The following is a 24154-nucleotide window of genomic DNA, read 5'->3' on the forward strand; positions in this document are numbered from 1 at the left end:
TAGAGCAAGCGGATCAAAGACCTTGATACTAGGTGGCAATAGGGCACCTTATTTTGAGTACCCTGGGAAGACACTGTCCCCGCCCGCACTGAAGAGGGGGAATGCTTCCTACATAGGAGCCCTATGTAGGACTACTGTGAGCCTTCTGCTGCGACGTCTCCCTTCTGTGGGCCTGAAAACGTCACTGTTCCTTTCCAGAGCCTCGCGCACCATGGGTCGTGGTGACCTTAAACAGCAGCAGCTGTAGTTCGACATACCAAAAAACCCAGGCAGGACAATGAGGGTGCCGGACGAGGAAACCTACTCGCCCCTCCTGAGTCAGGCCTTTCCTCTGTAGACAGCGCCGCGACCATCAGGGCGGAACTACGGGCCAGCTTCAAGGCCATCGCGCAAAAGATTTGACACACTTGTTGCTCGCCTGGATGATATGCCAGGAGAATTAGACATGAGGCCCAAATTGAAATTAACAAACAACGCATTTCTGAGGTAGAAGATACCCAGACAACAAGCGGCTCCTGAAAACGACAGCTTCCAAGGTGGAGGATTTGAAAGCTTGATCCCCATGCAATAACATTCGCATAGCCGGGATATCTGAATCCACGAACATGGGGCCAATGGCGGCCTATGTAGAGCGGCTGATCATGGAGCTCTTTGGCAGGGAGGCTTTCTCCCAAACATTTGTAATTGAGAGAGCGCATCGGGTGCTGGTCCCTCGTGCACCTCCCAGGGCTCCACCAAGATTGCTGATGGGTAGTCTCCTAAATTTTCTCGATCGCGACACTGCTCTGCGTCTTGCCAGGGAAAAGAGCCAACTTCAACATTCGCTCTCCATGTTTCCAGATTTCACCCCCTTGGTCCAGAAAGCACGACAGAAATTCCACGATGTGAAACGACTTACTGAATGCCATGCTTTACCCTGCCCACCTGCGTTTTAAACTTGATGGGAAGGCCCACCCACACCTTTGATTCGCCCTCCAAAGCAGCAGACTTTCTGAAATGCCATGGATCGAGCTCTAACTCACTTTCCGAGAAGTGACCCACTGACTCTTGCTGGGTCGGCCTCTGCCCATAGACATGGTTAAAGATTTTTGTGAACTGATGTCCTGCTTTGACCTCTCTGCTAACTATCTTGCCATTCCGAAAGCACACTTTTTTCTATCCCTTCTATATGTTCATTCCTTCACATTTTGGTTGCATCATCCTTATTGTTACAGTTCATATTGATGACTATACGGCCTCCTTTGAGTGTTGCCTACCCCCCCAGGACATCTCCAACACTTTTTAGTTTGGGAAGATGGGATTCATCCGATACAGACTGGGTGGATATACGATGTGGGTGGGGGTGGACGTTTTGGCACTGCTGTTATATGTATTGAAATATATGATCGCTATATACAGTGTGTTCAACTTATCACAATTCAAATAGTTACATATGGATATGCTGATGTTTATTCGCCTGTATCCATATGCCAGTCATGACAAATGGGCAGGAGGCCTAAAGGACTAGAGTGTTCACATGTAGGCTCTCGAACATGATGGGGGCGAGCAAACCCCTGCAAGGGGCCGCAAGACATTAGTTATCTTACCCGACATGCGGTAAAAATTGCCTTTCTGCAAGAGATACATTATAATCCCACGTCCGATAACCAATTTGCGTCAAACTGGGGAGAGAGTTTCTTTGCTAGTTACAGCACCTACTCCAGGGGGGTGTGCATTCTGATCCACAGATCATCCCCTTTAAAATGAATAAGGTGATTAAAGACCCAGATGGCCGCTATCTTACGGTTGCTGGAAACCTTGGGGCGCATCAAATACTACTGGTCAATATCTATGCCCCTAATGTAGACATGCCCGACTTCTTTCCCAGTATCTCTGCACATATTTCTAACCTACACATCGATTGTATAGTGATGGGGGTGACTTTAATTTAACATTGCAACCCACTCTCGACACCACAGGATCTGACTACATTACCAAATCGCATTCCCTGAAAGCACTCCAGGCTCTGCTGTAGACCCATTTATTAACGAATGCTTGGCACCATTGACACACCTCTGACAGAGGATTTTCTTTTTTCAGTGCCACATGGTCACGCATAGACCATTGGAAGCTGTCCCCAGATCTTCTCATTCACACACGCAAACGCGGCTATTTAGCCCGCACTTTGTCAGACCATTCAGCCAGACCTCCTGTCCCTTGTAATCGCTAGTCTCGTGCGGCTGTTTCAACCCTGGCGCTTCCCTTCAAAAGCCGTGCTCGACGCAGTTTCTAATAGCGAGGTCAGGGACACCATAGAAGAGTACTTTCAGATAAATGTGGGCTCAGTGCCTTACTATACCAATGTATGGAAAGCTTTTAGGTGTGTATATATATATACGTGGAATATGTAGAACTAAACAAGCTGGTGTATTTCGCTCTATCCGCTGAGATCTAGACGCAACCAAGGGGGGGCTTAAGGGGCTGGTTGCTCAGGGCACAACAGATGCTCAGCCCTCCTCTCTGAACCAACAGGCAACCCTTCTGGTGGAGTTTCAGGACCTTGCAGATCGTGAAGTCAAATACTTGGGCAAAAACACAAGTGCTAGAATGTATGGGTTGGGAGAACGACGTGGCCAAACGTTGGCTGGGCTCCTTCGGCCCTGCCATCACTCTTCCTACATCACGCAATTGCATCTGGATGACAACAGGATCCTTACCCAGAAGGTTGACATCTCTGCCGCCTACCTCTCATTATACCAAATTATATACAACCCGTTCTCCGCCGGCTGACGCCGCCCTCAATGACCATCTAGCAGAGGTGGCAATGTTATGGATGGAGGAAGGCCACCGCCAATACCTAGCTGCACCAATAACGCCTGAAGAGTTGAGGCAAGCTTTAGATCTCAATAGATCCCATGCCCCTGGCACAGATAGTCTCACCAGCATATTCTATAGTACTTACAAAACGTAACTGATCCCCATCTTCTTGAAGTATATGCCGAGGCCCTAGTCCCGGGCAAACCACCAGACAGGTGCGCATCTTACCGGCCCTTGTCTCTTAACCAGGAGGATAAAAGTTCAGCCAAGGTGCTCGCAAACCGTATTTCTCTTTTGGTAGATCAGATTATATCCCCTTTACAATCGGGATTCATCCCAAACCAGTCTACGTCAGTCAATCTTCGCACAGTGTTTGCAGTAATTAATAAAATAGAGCCAACCCTTCCTGCTGCTGCAATCTTGATAAGATGCAGAGAAGGCATTAGATTCTCTAGAGTGGCCTTTTCTTCATGCCACTCTGAGTAAGTTGGATTTTTCCTGTGGTTTCCGCGATCTTATAAGCCTACCATACACACAACCGGTGGCCAAACTTCGACTAAACGGCGGACTCCCTGACCAATTTACATTATCACGGGGCACCAGGCAGGGATGCCCACTCTCGCCACTCCTATTATTGCAATGGACCCCTGTATGTCATCTCCAAGAACGACATCTACAGTGGGGTCTTCAGTTCCATCAAGGCCCCCTGCTGGCCTCGCTGTACACTGATGTTTTACTCTTTGTTCGGGAACCCAACACCAATCTCCCTCCGCTCCTAAGAGAAATGGTCCGGTTGAGCATTTTTTCTGGACTGGTAATCAACTGGTCCAAATCGGAGATATTCCCTTTGACTGATGTTACTCTTCTTGCACAGTTAGGCTTTTCCCTGTGATGGTGTAATGATCCTCCTGTCTACTTGGATATCCTTCTGTACCACATGCCCTCAGAGGTTATTCGCCTTAAGTATGGTCCCGCTATTGATTGGCTGTCAACCAAGATAGACAGATGGATCAAACTTCCACAATCAATGGCTGGCAGAATTGCAATTATCAAAATGGTAGTACTGCATTGCTTTTTATATCTTTTTCTCAATATCCCTCCCACTGTCAGCGAAATATTTCGACGTCTTACGAAGCACGCTCATCCGATTAATATGGGCAGGTGGCCAGGTGCGCATTAGCTGACAGACACTGATAATGTCTTTCTGAAGTAGGGGGTTTGGGTTTCCGTACCTTTATCTATATAATTTATTCGCACACTTCTGGTATCACCCAGAAGCTAGACTTCAATACTTGAAGCCTGAATTTGCGCAGATCCGGCCTGTCTCCCTATCTATGATCCTCCCACAAGGACTCCCACGATCACCCTCTGATACAGACGCTTCAAACCATGTTTTAGAACTCGGGAAAACTAAGTTGTTACCTTAACGCGGACTAGCTTTACTCTCCGCATTTACCACTGCACGACAATCGATGGATCTCCCCCACTCTTGAGGGCATGACGAAACAGACACTATCCCGGTGTGAGCTGCACACTTTAGGAGACTTTTTCCGAGATGCACAGTTGCGACCCGTACTAAACCTGGCAGAGGGGCACACCGTGTCCCCGATGGACAGATTTCTCTTACACTGAACATGAATGTCCATACAAGCTGCAATGGGCTCCTCGACTGCGGAACCAAGAGATTTTCTCTCGCTCTCTCTTAGCAGATTGGCATATAATTCACACTTTGTTTCCCGGTTATATCAATTAGCGCAGACACTCCGCCTCCTGTGGGAGGAAAGAGTCGCACGGCATGGGAACGGGATTTGGGACACTCCTTGACGGACAAAGTTTGGCTTTTTTGAAGTGAACAAACCAGATATGTTTCTAATAACTATAGACACAAACGTCTTCACTTTAAGTACCTGCATAGGGCTTACATCACACCAGCAGTACTCACAAAAATAGACCCTTCCAAATCCCACAATTGCTAACGATGCGCCTCAGAAAACGCAGATTTTATACACATGGCATGGTGTTGCCTGCTGGTCTAGGCTTTCTGGGTTGAAGTTTTCCGCTACCTCACCTCCATGACCAATGCGGATTTGGCCCCCTTCCCAGTACTAGCACTGCTTGGGTATGTCCAACCTCTGGATACTGGGATACGATGTTGCTCTGCTATTGCTTTACTCCTTGCAAAACAGGTGTCCAAGAAATGGGGCACCTCCATGGCCCCATCAACTAAAGCCCGGCTAAGAGATTTAATGGACTGTGACATGACCAGTGATACCCATGCCAGACTGCTACCCCTCTCCTCCAGGCCCAAGAATGTATGGCAACCCCTTAGTTCTCATCTCTTGTTTCATTCCAAGGTCACTGATTGATGATGTTCATCCCCAGCTACTCTAGGGACCCTCTGGTGCAGTGACTGGAGGGGTGTTGTGCTCCCTGGGAGTCATCAAATGCTTGCATGTATCAAACCACTACTGGGAATTATTGATGACATATTAACTTTACTAAGGACTTGCTATATGTGTATTGATCTTACCACTAAGTCTTTTCTATGTTCTTGCTGTCTCATGTCAAGGACTCTGCAGCTGGACAAGTCATGGGAACTGTGCTACCGCTTGTAATGACGATGCAGACTTTTCTCTTTGTTTCTTAACAATACTCCAGAAGGCATCCACTTGCATACTACCCGTACCATCTCTTCTCTTTGTTTTTTTTATACAGCTACGCACCCCTGTATGGTTCTATTAAGTTGATTTTAAGCTGATTCTCTTCTCTTGTATGGTCTCTGTTTTTTATATGCGATTTCTTTGCTCTTGCAAAACTATTGCCCAGCAGGTCTATAACAGAATACCAACATGGCAGCTTATTGGTTGATGAAAAATGCAAAACAAATAAAACTTGTGAGGTATCATAAGGGTCAGGCAGGCAGATTATAATAAACTGGAAGCATTTCTGAATCCGAATATGTAAAAGTGCGATTGGGTGCGACTTTGGTAGCACTTGTAGCGGATTTGCTTCAAAGTCTGAAAGGTCTACCAGCTCCTCCTCCACAGTTGGTGGGGTCAGTACTCAGGACGCCAACGTCAGTCGTGCCGCCGTGTGGGGTGTATGTGTAGGCGTTGGCCAAGGAGTCTGAGCTCACCCCGAAAGGGGGTTGAGAAGCAGTCTGCAGCGAGGACAAATTAACCAGTGGTAGACCGACTGGAGGCCCCCTCAGGTCCCTAGGGCCCAAAAGCGCTCCAGAGGGATCTCAGTACCCATGTTCCGCAGAATGGTCTCATTAAAGGCCTGGATGACTGCACTGTTAATGGACTCTCAAACGTTGGTTGAATAAACACTTTGGCTGGAACTCGCTCAGAGATTAGAGACAGACAGAGACCTTCGCACCACTGGACTCCTCCTGCTAAATTTTCTTAGGTTTCTTTTCTTCGGCGTCCCTGATGGCTTCAAACAAGAGAAAGAGCACTTTTGGGATCGGCCTAGAGAATTAAAATGTGTTTGTCTCCCTACTTCGCGCTGACAGAACTCTTTTTGCCTTCCAGTGATGTTCTGCGAAGCAATCCTGAATGGCTTTTGGATTCATATGTGCGCATTAATCACACAGAGTCATGTGAGACGCTCAAACATAACAGACGGCCTTCTTGAGAGTCTGTTACTGACATTTGTTTTGTGGCAATCCTTACAACGTTTGAACCATGTTTTGGGGGGAGCAGAAAATAATAAATAATGTCAGGCTAAACAGAATTCTATGGTGTAAGCTCTGGATCTACGTTTTAAGGCGTAGAAATAAAGGAACTGATGTCAGCGCAAGGAGCTGGAGACTATGTAGGGGCCCGGATGCCACATCCAGGGCAGGATGACCAGACTGAGCTGCACAGTGCCACCTACTGACGAGTGATAGAACTGCTGAAGAAAATCCCCCTGATCCACCTGGTGCCAAAGTTATTCACAAAGTGAGAAATCTGAGGTTATAAGTATCCATCAGAAATTAATGTACCTTTTTTACTTAAAAGACTTAAAAACACTGGGCTGAACAATACTTTACTGAGTGTTGGTGGTCTGTAGTGTTCTGAGCACTTGCTCTCTACACTACCTCCCACTGAATCCTACAGTAGCTTGCCCTCATTAAGCTGAAAAGCAAGTTTAATAAGGCAGTCCTTGCCGCAGCAGAGCAGGACATACCCAAAGACATTAATGGTAAACTAACTCAACCACCATAGCTGGAGCCCAGTAGCCCCCGCATTATTAAAGTCCAAATCTAAAAGAGGGGATGATATGAATCTTATTGGTGCTATTAACATACTTTTCTCTTTCAACTGCCCTTCCTTATGATGGCCACTTATCAGCACAGGTATCTAATATCAGGTGGCTAGCCAGCTCAATACATCCTATACTGTATGCATGCATAAGTGACAAAGGAAACGAAATAGGAATGTTGGAAACACCTTTTTGAGGGTCTTAGTCCCTCTAACTCTGGTCAATTAGCCAAAAGTCCAAAGGTTATTTAGCTTCTACTCTGGGTGCAAACGTCTTCGGATAACGTCAAGCTGAGCTCGTCATGAGCGTCGAAGGGGTTAAGAGGAGTTTATATCGACTCACTTTTTGCCAGAGGACCTACAATTGACCGCGATAAGAGTACCGCTTAACCCTGGAAAACAGCCAGAGCTCTGCAAATCATACAGACCAATTTCACTGATTAATGTGGTAGCCAATGTCTTCACCAAGGCATTAACTAGCACCATCTCCTGAGTGAATAGGTGTATGCCGGATGCAAGAGGGGACTAGCCACTGTATCAGCCAAGTGTATTCTGCACTGGCATAGAAGCAGAAATTCTCAGGTCTGAGGTCCCTTGCACTCAGATCGAGAAGTCATTTGACTCCTGGGATTGGGGTTTCTCGCTTACACAGACATTGGACAGCACTTCCTCTCAATGTTAATTTACTATATAACTGTACACTGGCTGCTTTCTTTCTGCGCTTGCTTGTTTGTGATTTGGATATCGAGGCGAAATTCTGCTTCATGGATTCCAAGTTAGTTAGCCCTAAGTTGGCAGGGTATGCACAGATGTGGGTCCCTTGTTCACTTTGACATTGGATTCAAGCTAGCCTGGCTAATGAAGGGTGGTACCCAGAAACCGGTCCCGGGATGCTTGTTTCAGGTTCAGGGAAGACCTGGCTTGGCAGTTAGGGCTGGACTGTTCCCATGAGGCACAGGGTCAAGACAGATTTGCATATAGCTGGGTCTGAACTGAGGTGGCGAAGTGAGCTAAAGAATGATGGATTCAACCCAGATCTGTGACTGGGGGTGAGTGTCTGAAAAGTTTCAGCACTCCGGCCATCATCTCCTTGTGTCTGCTTCATAGATTCCTTTAAAAAAAAAAAAAGTTTTAATCTTTTTTCATCAATAAGCAGTTTACAAAACAGAACCTTCACAAAAATAAAACAAACCGTCCACCCACTCCCCACCCCCCAAAAAATTGCAAATACAATAAATAGATGAGAGGAAGGGAAAGAAGAAAGAAGGAAGTGAGTGACTGTCCAGTTACACAATTAAAAGGTAAGTTAATTTTCAACACCATCTATGCTCCATGTATTTTGTGCCAACAGGGGTATAAAGTTCAAGTGTATTGTTATCTGTCCCGTGTGAATAGTTATTGGGAAAAGAAAAAGAAAATGACCAATACTTGAAAGTGCAGAGGAATGCAAACAATGCAAAAAGCAACATAACAGATAATGCAACATATTACAATATAAATTGTACTCTCAGAAATATAATTAACTACAAAAAGAAAATAGGGCAATTCCGTTCAGTCCCAATTTTGTGGGTCAGTACCCAAAGAGGATTATGAATTGGCCTGGGAGAGCCATTTGCTAAGGGGTTCCCAAATTAGAATTCCCTTTTTATTTTTAGCCCGTACCCCCTTTTTAGCATAAATTGCCTCTCCAAGTTCCCTATTGACAGTAACCGGGCTAGCCAGTGTAAAAACAAAGGGGGAGTTGGCTCGATCCAAGCAAAGGTTATACAGAGTCTATAGACAGCCATGGCAACAGAGATTAGGGCTCGCCTTCCCTTCTGCTAATGAGGTCGCAACTCCCCAACAAGATGGTCGGGGGAGTTAGCAGAATGTTCCGTGCTACTACTTTGCTTAAAAAGGTTTGCATTTGGATAATCAATGGCCCTAATACACGACGCGAACACGTGCACAGACTCAGCACTATATTCAGCACAGTGGGGACAGTACGTGCCTTTACCATTACTCCATTTAGCAATTTTGCTTGCCGTATAATAAAGGAAGAAGCAGAATTCATAAAATTGTGCTTTGAGGTTTGCTGAAAGTCGCTCTCTGCATGTTGAAAGGCTAGATGAAAGGTAATATCTGAAATTTCCAATTTCTACTGCTATTTTTGTGAAATTATGATCATGTCATCCGGCATTTGTCTATTTAACAAAACATAGATGGACCCTAACTGGGGAACATAGGGTGCAGAAAGTCTTTCAACGAGTTTGTGTGTCCCAAATTCCAAGGGCCCCCCCGGCCTTCCGTGAAAGAAAGTCCCTAATTGCGTAGTACTTAAAAACCTAATTCTGGTTCAAATTAAATCTTGTCTGAAGCTCTTCAAAGGCCAAGACTCAATTGAGCGAGTATAGAGCCCCTAGCGTTTTATCCCCGAGCCATTTTTGAAAATAAGAGCCCTCAAAGACTCCGGACAAATTGGAGTTATTAGTGGGGGTATATTAGTTAAATCTTCCCACTTCAAGAAGCTTACGCATAGCCGTGAATACCTTGTATGCTCCATTAAGGGTCTTAAATCTTACCCTCTTCAAGTACCCAAACTCTAACTGAAGCCACAGACAGCATTTAGCCTCGGAACCCAGCAGTAATTTGAATGGTGACGGGAGTGTTGTGCGGGAAGTGGAAAATTGATTGTGGAGCAATATAGCACACCCTTGCAAAGCCGCAGCCCAGTAACAGCAGATTTGGGAGAGCCCATCCCCCTCTCTCAAGGGGAAGAGAGAAATTTACGTGATCTTCTGAGCGGAGAATAGGCCCAAATGAATTGTGAGAACAAGCAGTCAAATTTCTGTATCGCTAGATTCGAAAATTGCTCTAAAATGGCAAAGAAATTTGGGGAAGAACATCATTTTTATTAGGTTGCAGCGACTCACGATAGTCAGATGTAAGTTGTTAAACCTATTCAGTGCTTTTTTATTATCAACAGCGTCCAAGGTCTCGTTCACAATTAAGTCGATGTTAGCCAAAATATTTACCCCTAGGTATTTAGCCATTTTTACCACTCTATGGCCTGCCCAGTTGATCTGTCTATTCATAACAATCTGGGTTTTTTCTTTATTCAGCGAGAACCCCAATATCTTCCCAAAATCCTGCGCTTCGTGCTCTATGGCTTAAATAGCCCTCTCGGGATCAGACGTGACAATAGCCAAGTCGTCGGCATAAGCCATAACTTTTGTATACAATCCATGCCTATTAATAGGATTTCTGAATTATCAATGAGCTTTCTGATAAAAGGATCTATGAATTTAGCAAAAAGCAACGGGGAACAGGGACAGCCATGTTGGGTCCAATGCGTGATCTCAAATTGCTCGGTTAGCTGCCCATTTATTAGAACTCTAGCGGTAGGAATGAGGTATAAGCCTTTTATGACTTGAATGGCATTAGACCCAAAGTTCATTTTTCCATGACACCACAGAAATCGACAGGAGACCTGATCGAATGCTTTTTCAGCGTCAAGTAATATAAGTGCCATCGGATGGTTAAACGGATATGATCGGTAATGCCACTCTCCAGAATAAATCTGTGTTGCCAAATGGACACCAGATGTTCAATTTTGGTGGATAATCGGTAGGCAAGAATTTTAGCGTAGATTTTAGAGTCACCATTTATTTGGGCGATATGAACTCATTTCTATGGGGGATTTGTCCTTTTTGAGGAAAATAATTATCTTGACCGTTGCCAAAGAAGCTGGAGGGGTAGCCCCGTTAAAAATCTGTTCTACCAAAACCATAAATATTCCAGTAATCTGGGTGGAGAAGGCTTTATAAAAATCTACTGGGATGCTGTCGGTGCCCGCCGCCTTACCATTTGGTAGGTTTGCTATGGCCCTTGCTATTTCTTCCCAGGAGGGGGGGAATCTTCTAATTGCCTACGATCCTCTGTGTCTAGGTGTGACAACAGTACTGAGTCAAGGTATTTATCTATCTCTCCATATCTGTTATCCTGAGACTCATTACCTTCTTCAGTATATAGTCGAGAATAGAAATCACGAAAGGGCACCCTGATCTCACTGGGCTAGCTAGTGACATCCCCTATGAGTGTCTGTATTGAGTGTATTTTGTTTGTGATAAAGTGTTGCCTTGTTTTTACCGCTAGTTGATGGCCGACTTGCTCACTGTACTCTTAGATCTTTTCCTTGGCAGCGACCAATTTAGCGGCAGCCTTTTCTGCCAGCATAGAGTCAATATCTGCCCTATGGATGACTAATTCTAGCTGGGCAGGTTCGATGTCTGCCCCCCTCTGCACTGCACCAATAAGTTTTTCTTCTGCTAGGCCCAGCTTTTTTTTGGAGTTCTATACTCTGCTCCCTCTCAAGTTTGTTCTTTCTTAAGGAAAACTGCAGTGTCTCCCCTCGAATACCTGCCTTCAGGGCATCCCAGACAACCATTATTGGAGCTCTTCCAGTATTAATTTCCAATAAGTCCTGGATCCAACCCTTTATGTGATTTAAATATTTTACATTGAGCTATAATGCTGTCTCAAAGCTCCAAGTTGAAACTGGCTTATGAGACAAGCTGCCCCTTAGGCTTAAGATCAAAGGATTGTGATCTGACAAAATTTGTGGTAGGACATCTATCTTACTTTTATGGAGAAGGGAGGTTGATAATAGAAAATAATCCAGTCTGAAAAAAAGAACGATGTGGGGCAGAATAGTAAGTATATCCTGGCTGGTTCGGGTTAAGGTAAGACCAGACATCACTCAGCCCGTGTGTTTGCATTCGATTTTTCAAGGCTTGATAGACTTTGGGTTACCTCCCCATATATTTGCTGCGACTGTCTGTCCCCTAATTACTGGCTAGATTAATATCAAGGTCTCCACAGATAACTGGGAGGCCAATGAACTAGGTCCTCCGAAATGTAGTTAATTACTCCAGGATCGTCAGCAGTGCTCCTATAGATTGAAAAAAAGGGTGGAAGAAGATTTCGCACTAAGCCGGCATTCTGCTAGAACCCACCTCCATTGGGGATCAGAGTTAATGAGATAAGACCGCATTAAACAATTGCGTTGAGCTAGAATGCCTACCCCTTTTATCCGGACACGCTGCGTGGTCCCCCCCAGTAGGCTAAAACCTAAAGTATTCAAAAGATGCAATTGCAAACCCTCAATGTGAGTTTCCTGGAGGCAGACCATGTCCGCTCCCATGACTCTAAGACCTTGGGAAACTTTGCGCCGTTTGTGGGGATCATTCAGAAAGCAGATGTTTACTGAGACAGTTCTAAACTGTGTTGTATTGGTCATTGCAAAGCACTATAAAATTTTACATATGAATAAAGATTACATCGAAGAAGCATGCAGAAAGCAAGTAATTCATGTTGCCCCAAAAAGATCAGATTAGTATTGCCAAAAGTCCAAGTATCCTTGATTTTCCTACTATAGATAGTGTTGTGGACCAAAGTAAAGCTCAAAATCCAACCAGAAAATGTAACCCAACCAAACCTAAAACTGTGTCCTTCCCTTTGACTTCCACAAGCTATCCCCCCCCCCAAAAAGAGCAATCAGGTATAACCTGAGTGATGGTCGTCAGCAATAACACCTCGCCACCCCGCTACGCCATAGAAATGTAAAACTTTAGAATAAGCAAGACTATGCTGATAGTACAAAAAAGTAGAGAAAAAAGGGAGATCCCCTTAGTAGCACATGATTAAACTATATGATCCTTGTGGCAACTGGGAGAACTGCCACCCCTACCATTTTACCCCGGTTTCAGTTTAGAAAAAAGAAAAGGGAGTGACAGTACAGATTAAAGTGCTAATAGTAGCCTATTTAAATCAATTAAAGTCTAGCTCTGTCCTTTCTTGGCCTATGCTTCGTTGAAGTACTCTTGAGCTTAATTTCAGATAACATTTGCGGAGTGTTGTTCAGGATGACTACGTTTGGCAGGATCCATCAGAAAGGCTTAGCACCCTAGCTGTTGAAAGGGAGTTATTAAATGACGGAGGCGCCTTCTCTACTCCACTGTTGTATGGCAAAAGTCTAGTTTCACGAAAAACGACACCCCCTCAAAGCTTTTCTGGGAGTTTAGTTGAGCCTGATCGTATACCCAGCTGTCGCAGCAAAAAGTTTCCAAAAAACACAAGGAAGGCCCTGGGCTTGACTCCGCTACTTGTTTGTGAATTTTTCAACCTGAGGGCGAATCAGTGGGCCCGTTGGATCTCATAATCCCAGTTCCAATCTTGATGGTCTGGGAAGGCCCCCTTCAAAAGTTTCACGATGAAGCTCCAGGGGTTTGCCCCTTCTGCCCCCTCCGGGATGCCAAGTAGGTGGAGATTGTTCTGGCGCGGCCTATTCTCCTGCTCTTCCAGCTTCCACATGACGTCCGTCATAGAAGCATTTTGTGAGAGCATAAGTTGTTCAGTGTCGCAACTTCAGATTCCAGTTTATTCTGTGCGTCCTTCCATCATAGTGACCCTTTTGCCTATATCCACACAAGTTTTATTCAATCTTCTGAGACCACCTTGTAGCTTCTTTGCAGCGCCCTTGGCTGGTCTACTATCTGATCGAACTTCTTGCTGAAATTGTTTAATCGAAGACAGAATAGATGTTAGTGTGGGTTTTTCATGAGGGCTTGAAGTACCATGCGGGTTAGCTGAGCCCAAGTGCTTATCAGATTCCTCGTCAAAAGGGAAAAAAATCTGTGACTCTGAATAGTCCCACTTTAGTTGATGGTGCTTCCCAGAGCGCTGGCCAGTTGATTTACTATGCACGCTCTTCTTGCGGTGTACTGTACCAGAATATTTGCCTGAATTGCTGCAGTTAGAATCAGAATGGTTTCCATCACTAGAGGTAGAAGAATTGTCTTCAACCGCTGCATCTGTGCCATCTGACACTGAAAAGAAGTTATAATCGGCCGAGTCGGGAGACTGGGCACCCTGGGGGAGTGTATCTGGACCAGCACCTAGTTGTGTTCTTACACTGTCACTTGGTAGCAGGACCAGCCCTAAGTGGGTTAAGTCATGATTGAAATGTTGACCCCTCTAGCTGGGGGGCTTCCGCCTTAATAGTGCCGGAGAGGGCAGCACAGTCAAGTTGCTCAGGAGTACCTTTTGAATCATCGTTGGGAAAATTGCCAGCAGATGTAGCTCAGAGACTTACCAGTTCTAGATTGATAGTCTCCCACGATGTTTGGGGATCAAGCAGCTCTAAGCCTTTCTGCACAGAGTCCGTATTATAGTCCCTGTTTTCCTTGGTCATAGCAGCTTCTTCCCACATTGAGGCAGTTGGGGCCATAGAACTCGCTCCAGATAACAGTTTGGCAATTGATGGTTGAGACCCTCCACTATCCTTAAGGGTGGCCCGCCTCCCCGCTTTACCCATTGCCCTCTTAGTATTTAAAGTGTCTTTTTGACCTTTTGGTGCTGCATCCAGATCAGGTGTTGGCCACCCAACGTTCTTGGAAATAGTGTTGTTGCTGGTTGTCTTTACCTTCATACTTCTCCCTCTGTGGGTCACCATTGTCCACGAAAAACAGCAGAGTACTCCCCTCAAGGCTCGGGCAACCTCAGAAGGAGCGGCGAGGCAGACAAAAAATGCCGCCGCTCCCAACAGAGAGAGGTCACGGATCCGTCCCAAGAGTGCACCCGGCTGCAGTGTGTCAACTTCAAAGTCTGCCCTCCGGCTGAGAGGCACCTAGCGGTCTCCACGCAGGAAGCTCGAAGGTTTGGATACCAGCAGAAAAAAACCCGCATTTAGTCCAGCAAAGGTGTTGGGTTGCGCCGCATCAGCATTGGGACCGGGTTTTTGAATAAAATGTATCAAGCGGCTTCTTTGGAACAATCCAGGATTTTGGATACAATGTATTGTGCGGGTCTTCCACAGCAGAATTAAAGGACTGGAAGCCAGCAGGTCCGCGCCAGGCAGCATAGTAGAGTATAGAGTTTGCTTGGGGGCGGGGCGGCGATAGCCGAGAGTTACACTGCCGCCATCATGCCCTCCTGCTTCATGGATTCCAATGGGCTGGGGATATTGAAGATCTTGCTTCCCTGTATTTTGAGGACTTGCTTCTTTAGGTTTACGTGTATGAGATGTCTAAAGACGGGGGGATTTAGAGTGCATCAAGGTCCAGCATAGGTGCACCAAATAATCCAAATTTTCAGCACACAAGGGTACATTTTCCAGAGAGCCAGTCCTGACCAAGCTCATGCAAACGGTGTGCTATTGTGCACAACTCAAGGAGGAACACATTTTTACCCAATTTCGGCCATTGCAATATAAATCACAAATCAAAACCGAAACTAAGGTATGTGTGATTGGGAGAAAATCAATGAACCCATACATTAAAACTCCAATCACTAAGTAGATTAGGTTGATATTGGTCCTGATGAATAACTACTAGATCATTGTTATGACTACATGGAAGCTAGAAACACAAGACACTCAAGAAATCTGACACCAATTTATAAAAATAGATTGTACTCTTTTGTATTATAAGACATTACAAAGAAAAAAAAACACCAGAGGGTTCTGGAGATATCGAAATCACAAGGCATATTAAATTTGCACGTTTCACTTAACCATGAACAAGCATTGGCAAATTCATTGAATCCGACACGCAGAAACTTTCGAGAAACTTGGACAAGTGTCAATGCAGTTACTTAAGACAACCAACTCTGGTAGGGAGCCAGTTAGGGGGACCAGCATGGCCCATAAACAGTTACCTTGAAGGTAGAAGCAGTCTTCGGTCAGTTCGAGGCACTTAAATCACTTTGTTGTAGGCCCCTATTTGAGTACTACCGATGCGAGAGATACAGGATGCTGTTGATGGGATGCGGTTGACATGGGTCTTTTTGCAGCTACTCCTCAGTCCACATACTCAGTTAGGCGGTCCTGGCTACAGGGGTCTGCATCTCTTGAACTCCTCCCGGTCCTCGTAGAAGTCCAGTCACCCCTGGGCTACCAGTCACCGGAAGTTACAGCCAAATGATAACTGGTCTTCTGGGTAACTGAGCTGCACTCAAACAGCTCTCCCAGGTTTAGAAAACTTGGGTGAAACTTTGAGCATCAGGTCCTGGTCTCTGGTACTACAAAATGACGAGGATTTGTTCTACCAACTAGCCCCAGCAGACTTCTTCAGCTGTTGTGGTCCTGTGCTGTGAACAGGCGGTCAGCCAGCTGACTCTTGGAGCCTCTTGCTTTAGCTGTACTCAGGAGACAACTTCTCCACGAGCAGCACACAGCAGACATAATCCCTCTCCTTTGCTAGCCACCAGGTGCTGTCCATGACAGTGCAGCCTCTGTGTTATCATGGTGCACCATGGCAGTGCTTCAGTCCTTCTTTCAGTCCAGTCAAGATCGGAGTTCTGGATGCCAGGGGTGCCCTATTTATGCTCAGAAAATGCCCTCAGGGTAGGATGCGTTTGGTGGCCAATCGTCTATCAGGTTCCCTCCCTACTGATAACCACTTCCTGTCAAGTGTGGCATCTAGCTATCCAGGATGCACCATTTTGCCCACTTCCAATATGGCTGAACCTAGAGGTGCGGCTACCAAGGAGGCTACATACCCATGAAAAACTGGATTGACAACTCGATTCCTCTACTCTGTCCCTAATGCCAGCCTATCTACCCAGACAACAAAGCAGCCCCTCTCCCAAGTGTTTCCCATTTGCCCCTCAAAGGTGGCTTATCCTCAGGGTTTGGCTTTTGGGCTAACACCAGTGTGGCTTCTTGCAGGAAAGAGGTAACCTCTCTCAAGTGCAGGCTTCTGTTGCAGTACCCAAACGTTATCGACCCACGGCTCCCTTGTCCTATTGGCCATGGCTCCCCGCTATCTTACTGTTTTTTGGAGGGTGGGGGGCGTAAGCCTGGTTTCGGGAGTACTTCAATTTTTCTCCCTGAAAATAATTGGGATGAAGCTGATGAAGTTATAATAATCATATATGCAGGGTGTTTCGTATTACAAAGGCAGCGCCTTTAATAAAATATTTCTAGTAACACTTCTTTGCCCATGCTTTTTTTTTTTTTAGAGAACCCTCTCAAACCTTAATATCCCACTTACAGTACTAGATAACACCCATATGCATGTAGGCCCAATGGCCAAAGTATATCTGCGCTTGAAGAATATTTGCACGCACTTCCATTTCTACCCATGTCATACAGACCAAACACACCAGTCTCAGCAGGGTGAGAAATTTTTTTTTTTCACTAAATACAGTTTTATTTTTGCCGTCTCCTCCCTAAAACTGCCTTCAATTCAATACAAGCCAAATACATTCCCTCGTTTTTCTTATTTTTTTTTAAATGTCCCTCTTGCTTTCTCACAAATATTAGCATTATCCATATATGGTGTTTTACTTCACTGTGCTCATGGAGAGAGCAGGCCTGTCTGGAAATGTGTGTGTACTGGAAGAAATGTGTACTGGAAGTACCTATGGTTAAAGTACACATGTCAATACTTAATACCAGTGTGTTTGAGCGACAGCACAACTTTACTTTCCTGATAACTTGCATTGGTGTAAAATGCATTTGGAAAAAAACAAAACTATCAACAAGTCTAACAAAACAAATCAGGTTTCTTCCACCTACTTTGGTAGTGTTGAAACATGGGGATCCAGTAAAATATGGAGGTCATGTACTTCGACATGCCATCAATTAAGCACTACATTTCCAGCTTCAGCCATGTCACTTACAAATCGTCAACCTCATGTGTTTAAGTCTAATTAGTTTAACTGAAGCAAACAAACCCTTCAACATGAAATGCATTTAAGCGCTTGGTGCACGGCTCCCCTGGCTAGATGACGGCGCACCAGGGAGCCATGGCGCGCACACATTGGGAACCACTGTTCTATTGTAATCTTTCCTGGGAGTAGTCAGTAAGTCTCTTAAGGAGAGCTAAAGTGGTCTCAGAGACAAACCCCCATGTGCAACAGTTAACAGCACAGAAGACTAAAGGCAACAAAATGTTAACTTTGTTAAAGATGCACACTGCAACTAGTTACAGTAATCTTGGCTCGAGAACCAACTTGGCTTAATGTAATGAGTAATTCGATAATTGGAGTATCAACTTTGGTCGCACCATTCAGGAGTTAACACAGCTAAAGGGTCAGAGTGTAACCCTGCACTCAATGGGGCAACTAAGCTTTGCCACAGTAAAAACGAGTGTAGCATTTTTACTGTCAGAACACGTAAAATACATGTTCTGCCCGGGAAATATGGTGGATCTTGCCTTAGGAGCGGTATACTGCCATAGGGGTGACTTGCACATATTGCAAGGGGAGGCTTTAAATGGCAAAGTCGGGCTAGCAGTTTAAAACTGCTCTTCCAGTCTGCAATGATAGACTGGGAGACTTGTTTTACCTGTGTTAAATCCAAGATGGCACAACCAGTGCTGCAATTCCTGGTGTGACCTAACTTACATGCCCTTAGCACCACAGACTAGGGAATTATAGGCAAGTTATATTATGCTAATTGGGTAGAAGCCAACTCAGCATACACTTTTTAGTGTCAGGGCACTGACACGGAGGTTTTGTCAGCAGGCCTCACTGCACTGAGTAGAAAAACCAACAGCTTCAGTCCAAAAACTTAAAATATTTCCTTACAAGTGATATCTGAAGCTCCATGTTGAATCAATGTTGGTCAATGGCAAGCTCCTATAAACATCCAGACCTCCATCCAATGCCCAGGCCTTTGAACCTTCTCTAGTGTTTCCTTCCAGACCAGAGGCAGGCTTGCATGAGTTGTACGTACTGCTACAGATCAAAGGTATTCTGAATCTGTAGCAACTCTAGAAATTATGTAAAGTATTCCATTAGACTGTGCTCCATGAGCTCCCTAAGTATGGGAGAGAAAAAGTAGCATGTCCAGCCAGCAGTGTAACTAGTCTAAGAAACTTTGCATTTTCTCCTCCTGTAAGGGGATATAGTGTTCAAACTCCCTTACTTCTGCCTCAAGCCTCCATAACGGCCAGCTACACCTCATAAGTACAACAAGGGATACCAGACCCCTCTATGTATATTAGACAAGGCTTACTCAAGAAAGGCAGACCTGCTTTTCCATTCATAAATTATCAGGGGTATTGGCTGAACTGGTGAAATGTAAACAAATTAGGACAATATCAAAGTTGTACCTTTGAAATTGTCCTAATTTGTTTAAATGTCACCAGTACTGTATACTGGACACAGTCTCAGGCATACATGTACCCATCTGCGTGGATTATTTTTCTTTTTCCATAAATGCTTTATTCCCAGATGCACGTCTCTAACTTTCATACCAGTCATCCTATTAAATACTACCACCAGTATATCTGCCTACTTCTGCTTACACCTGGTTCAGCACCTATTCTGGACCTCCATTGACTGAATGAAGCTCTCCCATCAGTCGCTGGGTCCCCAATACTAACACCAAGTACTCACCTCCACTCTTTCGAAATATGTGAAGATTCCATACCATGGGACTTCAGTAGTGTAAGGGAGTATTTCACTTGCCTTTACTGGGTGCCTTTTGTCCGCTGTTTCTTCTGAACATTTGGCCTCGTTGGGTGCAAAGTTTTTATTAATGTGGCTTTTGCACTCACTTTTGGGCCTTATTTTTTTTTTATAATAGGATTGGTTTACTGTTATTATATTGATGTGGCTTTGATAGAGTCTGATCTTACTGTTACAAGTGATGTATTTGTCTGTGTGTACTTCATCAACTCCGGTAAAGCACTTCATTAGGGTACAAATTATTAGTCCAATTAGTCAAACTTTTATTACTACTTCTGGGATTGGGCAAAAAAGTACCTAAGTTGATTAAAGCCGAGGCTACTTGACAACACCATAAACTCATGAATCTGGTTTTGTTTTCATTTGAAGTGCTTAACATAATACTTGCATGTTTCTATCCGTCAGGTCCTCAAAGTTATAGCCACGAATTCGTTGATGTGTGTCTGAAGCCAGAACAGTCTTGCCATCATTTAAGCACCAAAGACACTGCACTCTTACTCCTTCCCAGGAATCAAGTAGATTACCATCTAAATCCTGGTAGTAGGGGAAAATAAAGAATACATTAGCGAGGAAAGTATCTGTCGCCAAAGTGACAAACATTTGTGGAGACGTTTAACATAATTGAAGTTGTTATGAATCCACTGGTGAAACATACTACTTTATCAAACGGGCAGATCGAGTGAGATGTATATTACATATTCGTACACATTACAGAGTAAAAAAGCAATGCTACGTTATAGGGAAAGCCGCAACAATCTCAAAATATAAGCAGGATAATGAAACAAATTGTTCTGAAAATACTAGGTTGGGGTCTTAGGCAAACAAATAGGACACGAAATGCTGTTGGGACTCAACTCCACAACGTGGCACTAAAGCTGGTTTGTATTGCCCCATGTTTTTCCTCTAGAGAACTCATCAATAGGAAATACAGTGACTGTGCTCATTTCACTGCATTGCTGTCTGTCAACAGTGGCTCTCTTAGGTAATAGAGAGTTGTGAGAAGCAGGCTTGGCATATGATTCACACTTATGTAAGTGGGCACCCTGACAAATCCAGACAAACTTAAAAAGCTCTCCAAGTGGTAACTGTGGAAATCAGCCTTCAGGCTTAGTCCAGAAGGAGTGTAAAGCAGCTTGATTTACCATAACATTTCCTATAGGTATATATTAGGTGAGAAATAACCACAAAGTCTTTTTTTAAAATATGTATTTATTTTTAGACACTCACATACAGAAATCTCCTAGATGGACATATACACAATGCACACAGTACTTTTCAATAGAAACAGCACAAAATACACAGTGGTCACCAGGGGGAGACCAAACCATATACTAAAATAGTGGTATGCGAACCACGACTCGAGTCATGACTATACTCAGAAGACTTAGAAGTGCCGGAGACCCAAGGAACCACCCAAGCTAAGTAACCAAGAGTCCCACGAGGACCCTTCCCAGTGGACCCTGAAGAAACCCTGTGGACAACAGAAGGTTGGAGAGCCATCTCACCCACGGATACCCTAGGAACCACGATACCTACACCAGGGAAGCCGCGTGCATAGGTGTGAAGTGGCGTCGGAAACTGCCGTCAAACCCAATGGAGGACTTCAGGAAGATGCCGCTGCTGGAGAAGGTGAAAGTGTCCGGTGGAACCCAAAGGTGGATTCAAGATGTGAAGAACCTGCAAGCAGAGGGGACAGAGTCTATGCCACTCCGGAGTGACCAGGAGGCACGGAAGACGTATGCCAACCGATGTAGTGTTGCAGGGAAGCTGACGGTGACCTTGAAACTGCAGCTGTGTGGACCAGGTGACGCTGTGGACAACCAAGAGCAGGATACGAGCTGTCCCACACCGGATGTGGAGAGTTGAAGGGTCGTTGCCGCTCGGGAGCACTAACGAGCTTTGGCAACGGCAACGAGTTGAAGAAGGTGCAATGTTGGGTCCAGCAAGGTCCAGGAGACTCACCACAAGCAGGGGAGTCAGTGCAGGTACCGAGCAATCAGGGGAGCCCAAGGAATTTAAAGGTGACCCTCATGAGATCCCACAGGCTGGAGTGTTGAGAGGACCTCGAGCAGCCCAAAGATGTGGGCCAACGGTGCAAGAGATGCAGTGAGGATGAAGATCTTGGTCACTGGAGATGCTTGAGGTTGGGGCTACTTGGAGCCCGAAGATCTTGGTGGAAGGAGGCCAACAAGCCTTTGCAACTGCAAGTCGACGCGGTGCACAGTGGTAGGGTTCCAGCGGCTCCGACGAGGGATATGGGCCACAAATGTGGTGAGCGGACATGGCAGGCCTTGAGGGATGTGTAGAACCACCAGTGCTGCGGAGCCTTTCGGAGTCTGTGGGAGCCTAGGACGAGCAGACCGGTCAGCTTAGCTGATGTGCCTGCAGATGCAGGGAAGTGACTCCTTCACTTCAAGGGAGATTCCTTCAGGTGTCTTGGATGCCCAAAGGCCGTGGAAGATTCCTGTATGGTGCACAGACACCGATGTTGCAGCAGACATGCAGGGCGAGGAGATCAGGAGCAGCAGGAGTCTTCCTAGTTGCAGCCGTGATGCCCAGATCGAAGTCCAGGGTGCCCAGACGGTTGAAGAAGTGGTGTCTGAAATGTATTTTGTCCCACGACGAATCTAGGGACCCCACCTACAGGTAAACCCTTAAATACTCTAAGGAAAGGGTTGGGACGATTCAGGGGTCCCTCCATAAGGAGGGGCTGGACATGGGGGGAGGATATTCCCCTTTCCTTTGTCCAGTTTCACACCAGAGCAGGAGCAAACGGCTCCCTGAACAGGTTTGAACTGGACTATGCATGGGGGGCACCAAGAGTGCCCTGCACACAGACTATGTGGCACTGGCAAGTGCCCCCACCCAGCCCTAATACACTAAACCCTGTCTTGGAGGTGGTCACACCTCCATGCGACAGGATACCTATTGTTCTGCCTTCCCCTGCCAGAGCTTAGCTCAGCAACAGGAGGGCAGAAACGTGTCTCTGGCCGGCAGCAGGCCTAGCTTTCTGTCCGGGTCTCGAAGACTGGTAATAGGAGCACTGAGGGCCTCCCAAAGGAGCTTTATGATTAGGCTTTCCTGTTTTCAGTTTCTATTTTTGGTAAATTCTGGTGGTGTTTTTTCAGTGATTTCTAGTGATTGCAATACCTCAAAAAAACAGTGCTTTTCAGTGATTACTCATTTTTGCGCCATAAAAAACAACTGAAATGGTGTTTTACTGGTGTTTATGGAACGCTTTGCTTTTATTATTGCTTGCTTTCTTCGTTGATGCATGATATATAGACAGTGTATGTACAGTGTATATGAGGTCCAAATACGTTTTTACAAGTCAAATTTATTGTAGTAGACCATACAATATATCTTCAGTGATTCTTTGGTCATTCGTGCTCTCTCTTTCCTTCCCATGTACACTTTTATTTCTTAAATAAAAATTAAAGTTACAGCCAATGTTACTTAAATATTTCTGAAGCAAAAACCTGCCATTATCAGCATCATTTCACTTTTCTAGAGAACCCAACTCATCATGATTTCTGACACTACATTCCTGCAGTTTTCCATTGTGGTACAGAGTAGCAATCTAATTTCTACGATCCAAACACGGAGTAAATGAAGGGACAGGTCTGTGTGGCACTGGCAGCAGTAATCAATTCCCAAAGGCACCAGAGTACTGAAGGCATCTCAGTGGGCAGGGCCCAGGAATACTCTGTGCTGATGGATAACAGACTGTCAAGTGATCAGATATAATCTCAGTGTCCTGTGTTGAGAAGTACTCTTTGTGTCTAGTGTTGTTGAACTTCCCAAGTGTCTATTACTTAGGAAAACCTGCGTTAAGGTGTCCCACAATGCGTCTAGCGCTAGTACCGGCACCATCTCCAGTGCCCAGCATGCAGGAATAACCCTTCTCCTAGTGTGCACTGCTCAGAAATACCCCTCGCCCTCAGGCGTACAATCTCCCTGTGCCCAGTGCACTTAAATAATACCAGTGTGCAGTGATCAGGGGTACAGTCAGTGTTCATTTTACAGTAACACTTAGGACAAGAAGTGTCTTGAAAGCCTCAATGTCCAGTGCTCAGGAATACGCAGTGTTCACTGCATAGTAATACTAAAGACAGACAAGCAGTGTCTAGAATGTCGCAATGTCCAGTGCTAATGAATACCCAATGTTCACTGCATTGTAATTCTAAAGATAAGCAGTGTCTTGAAGATCCGAAAGCAGAGTGTGCAAGATAACCCAGAGAGTCCAGTGCTCAGGAACATATCTGGTGCCCAATGCTGAGGAAAACACTAGTTCCCAGTGCTGTCCTAACTCCCCTGCACTCACTTCCTGTCTTACCTGACCCTACTAGCTCTGTGCTCTCACTGTCCTGCCTCGCCTGCATTCACTGTCCTAACTCACCTGCACTCACTTCCTGTTTTACCTGACCCTACTAGCTCAGTGTTCTCACTGTCCTGCCTCACCTGCACTCACTGCGCTGACCCCCCTGCACTCACTTCCTGTCTTACCTGACCCTACTAGCTCCGTGCTCTCACTGTCCTGCCTCACCAGCACTCACTGTCCTGACTAACCTGCGCTCAATTCTTGTCTCACCTGACCCTGCTATATCCATGCTCTCACTGTCTTGTCTCACCTGCACTCACTGTCCTGTCTC

General features: G+C 45.4%; 1 protein-coding gene across 3 annotated transcripts in view; it reads right to left on the bottom strand.

Moving 5' to 3' along the window:
• The window catches only part of WDR26 (WD repeat domain 26), a 716351-nt gene that overhangs the window by 162193 nt on the left and 530004 nt on the right, over positions 1-24154 (bottom strand). For all 3 annotated transcript variants that reach the window (XM_078649852.1, XM_078649853.1, XM_078649851.1), the window contains one exon: positions 19891-20036. In XM_078649852.1, coding sequence (XP_078505978.1) covers positions 19891-20036 — 146 coding nt within the window. The remainder of the gene's footprint in view (positions 1-19890; positions 20037-24154) is intronic.

This window comes from Lissotriton helveticus, chromosome 6 (assembly GCF_964261635.1).
Source record: "Lissotriton helveticus chromosome 6, aLisHel1.1, whole genome shotgun sequence".
In the NCBI taxonomy this organism is placed as follows: Eukaryota; Metazoa; Chordata; class Amphibia; order Caudata; family Salamandridae; genus Lissotriton; species Lissotriton helveticus.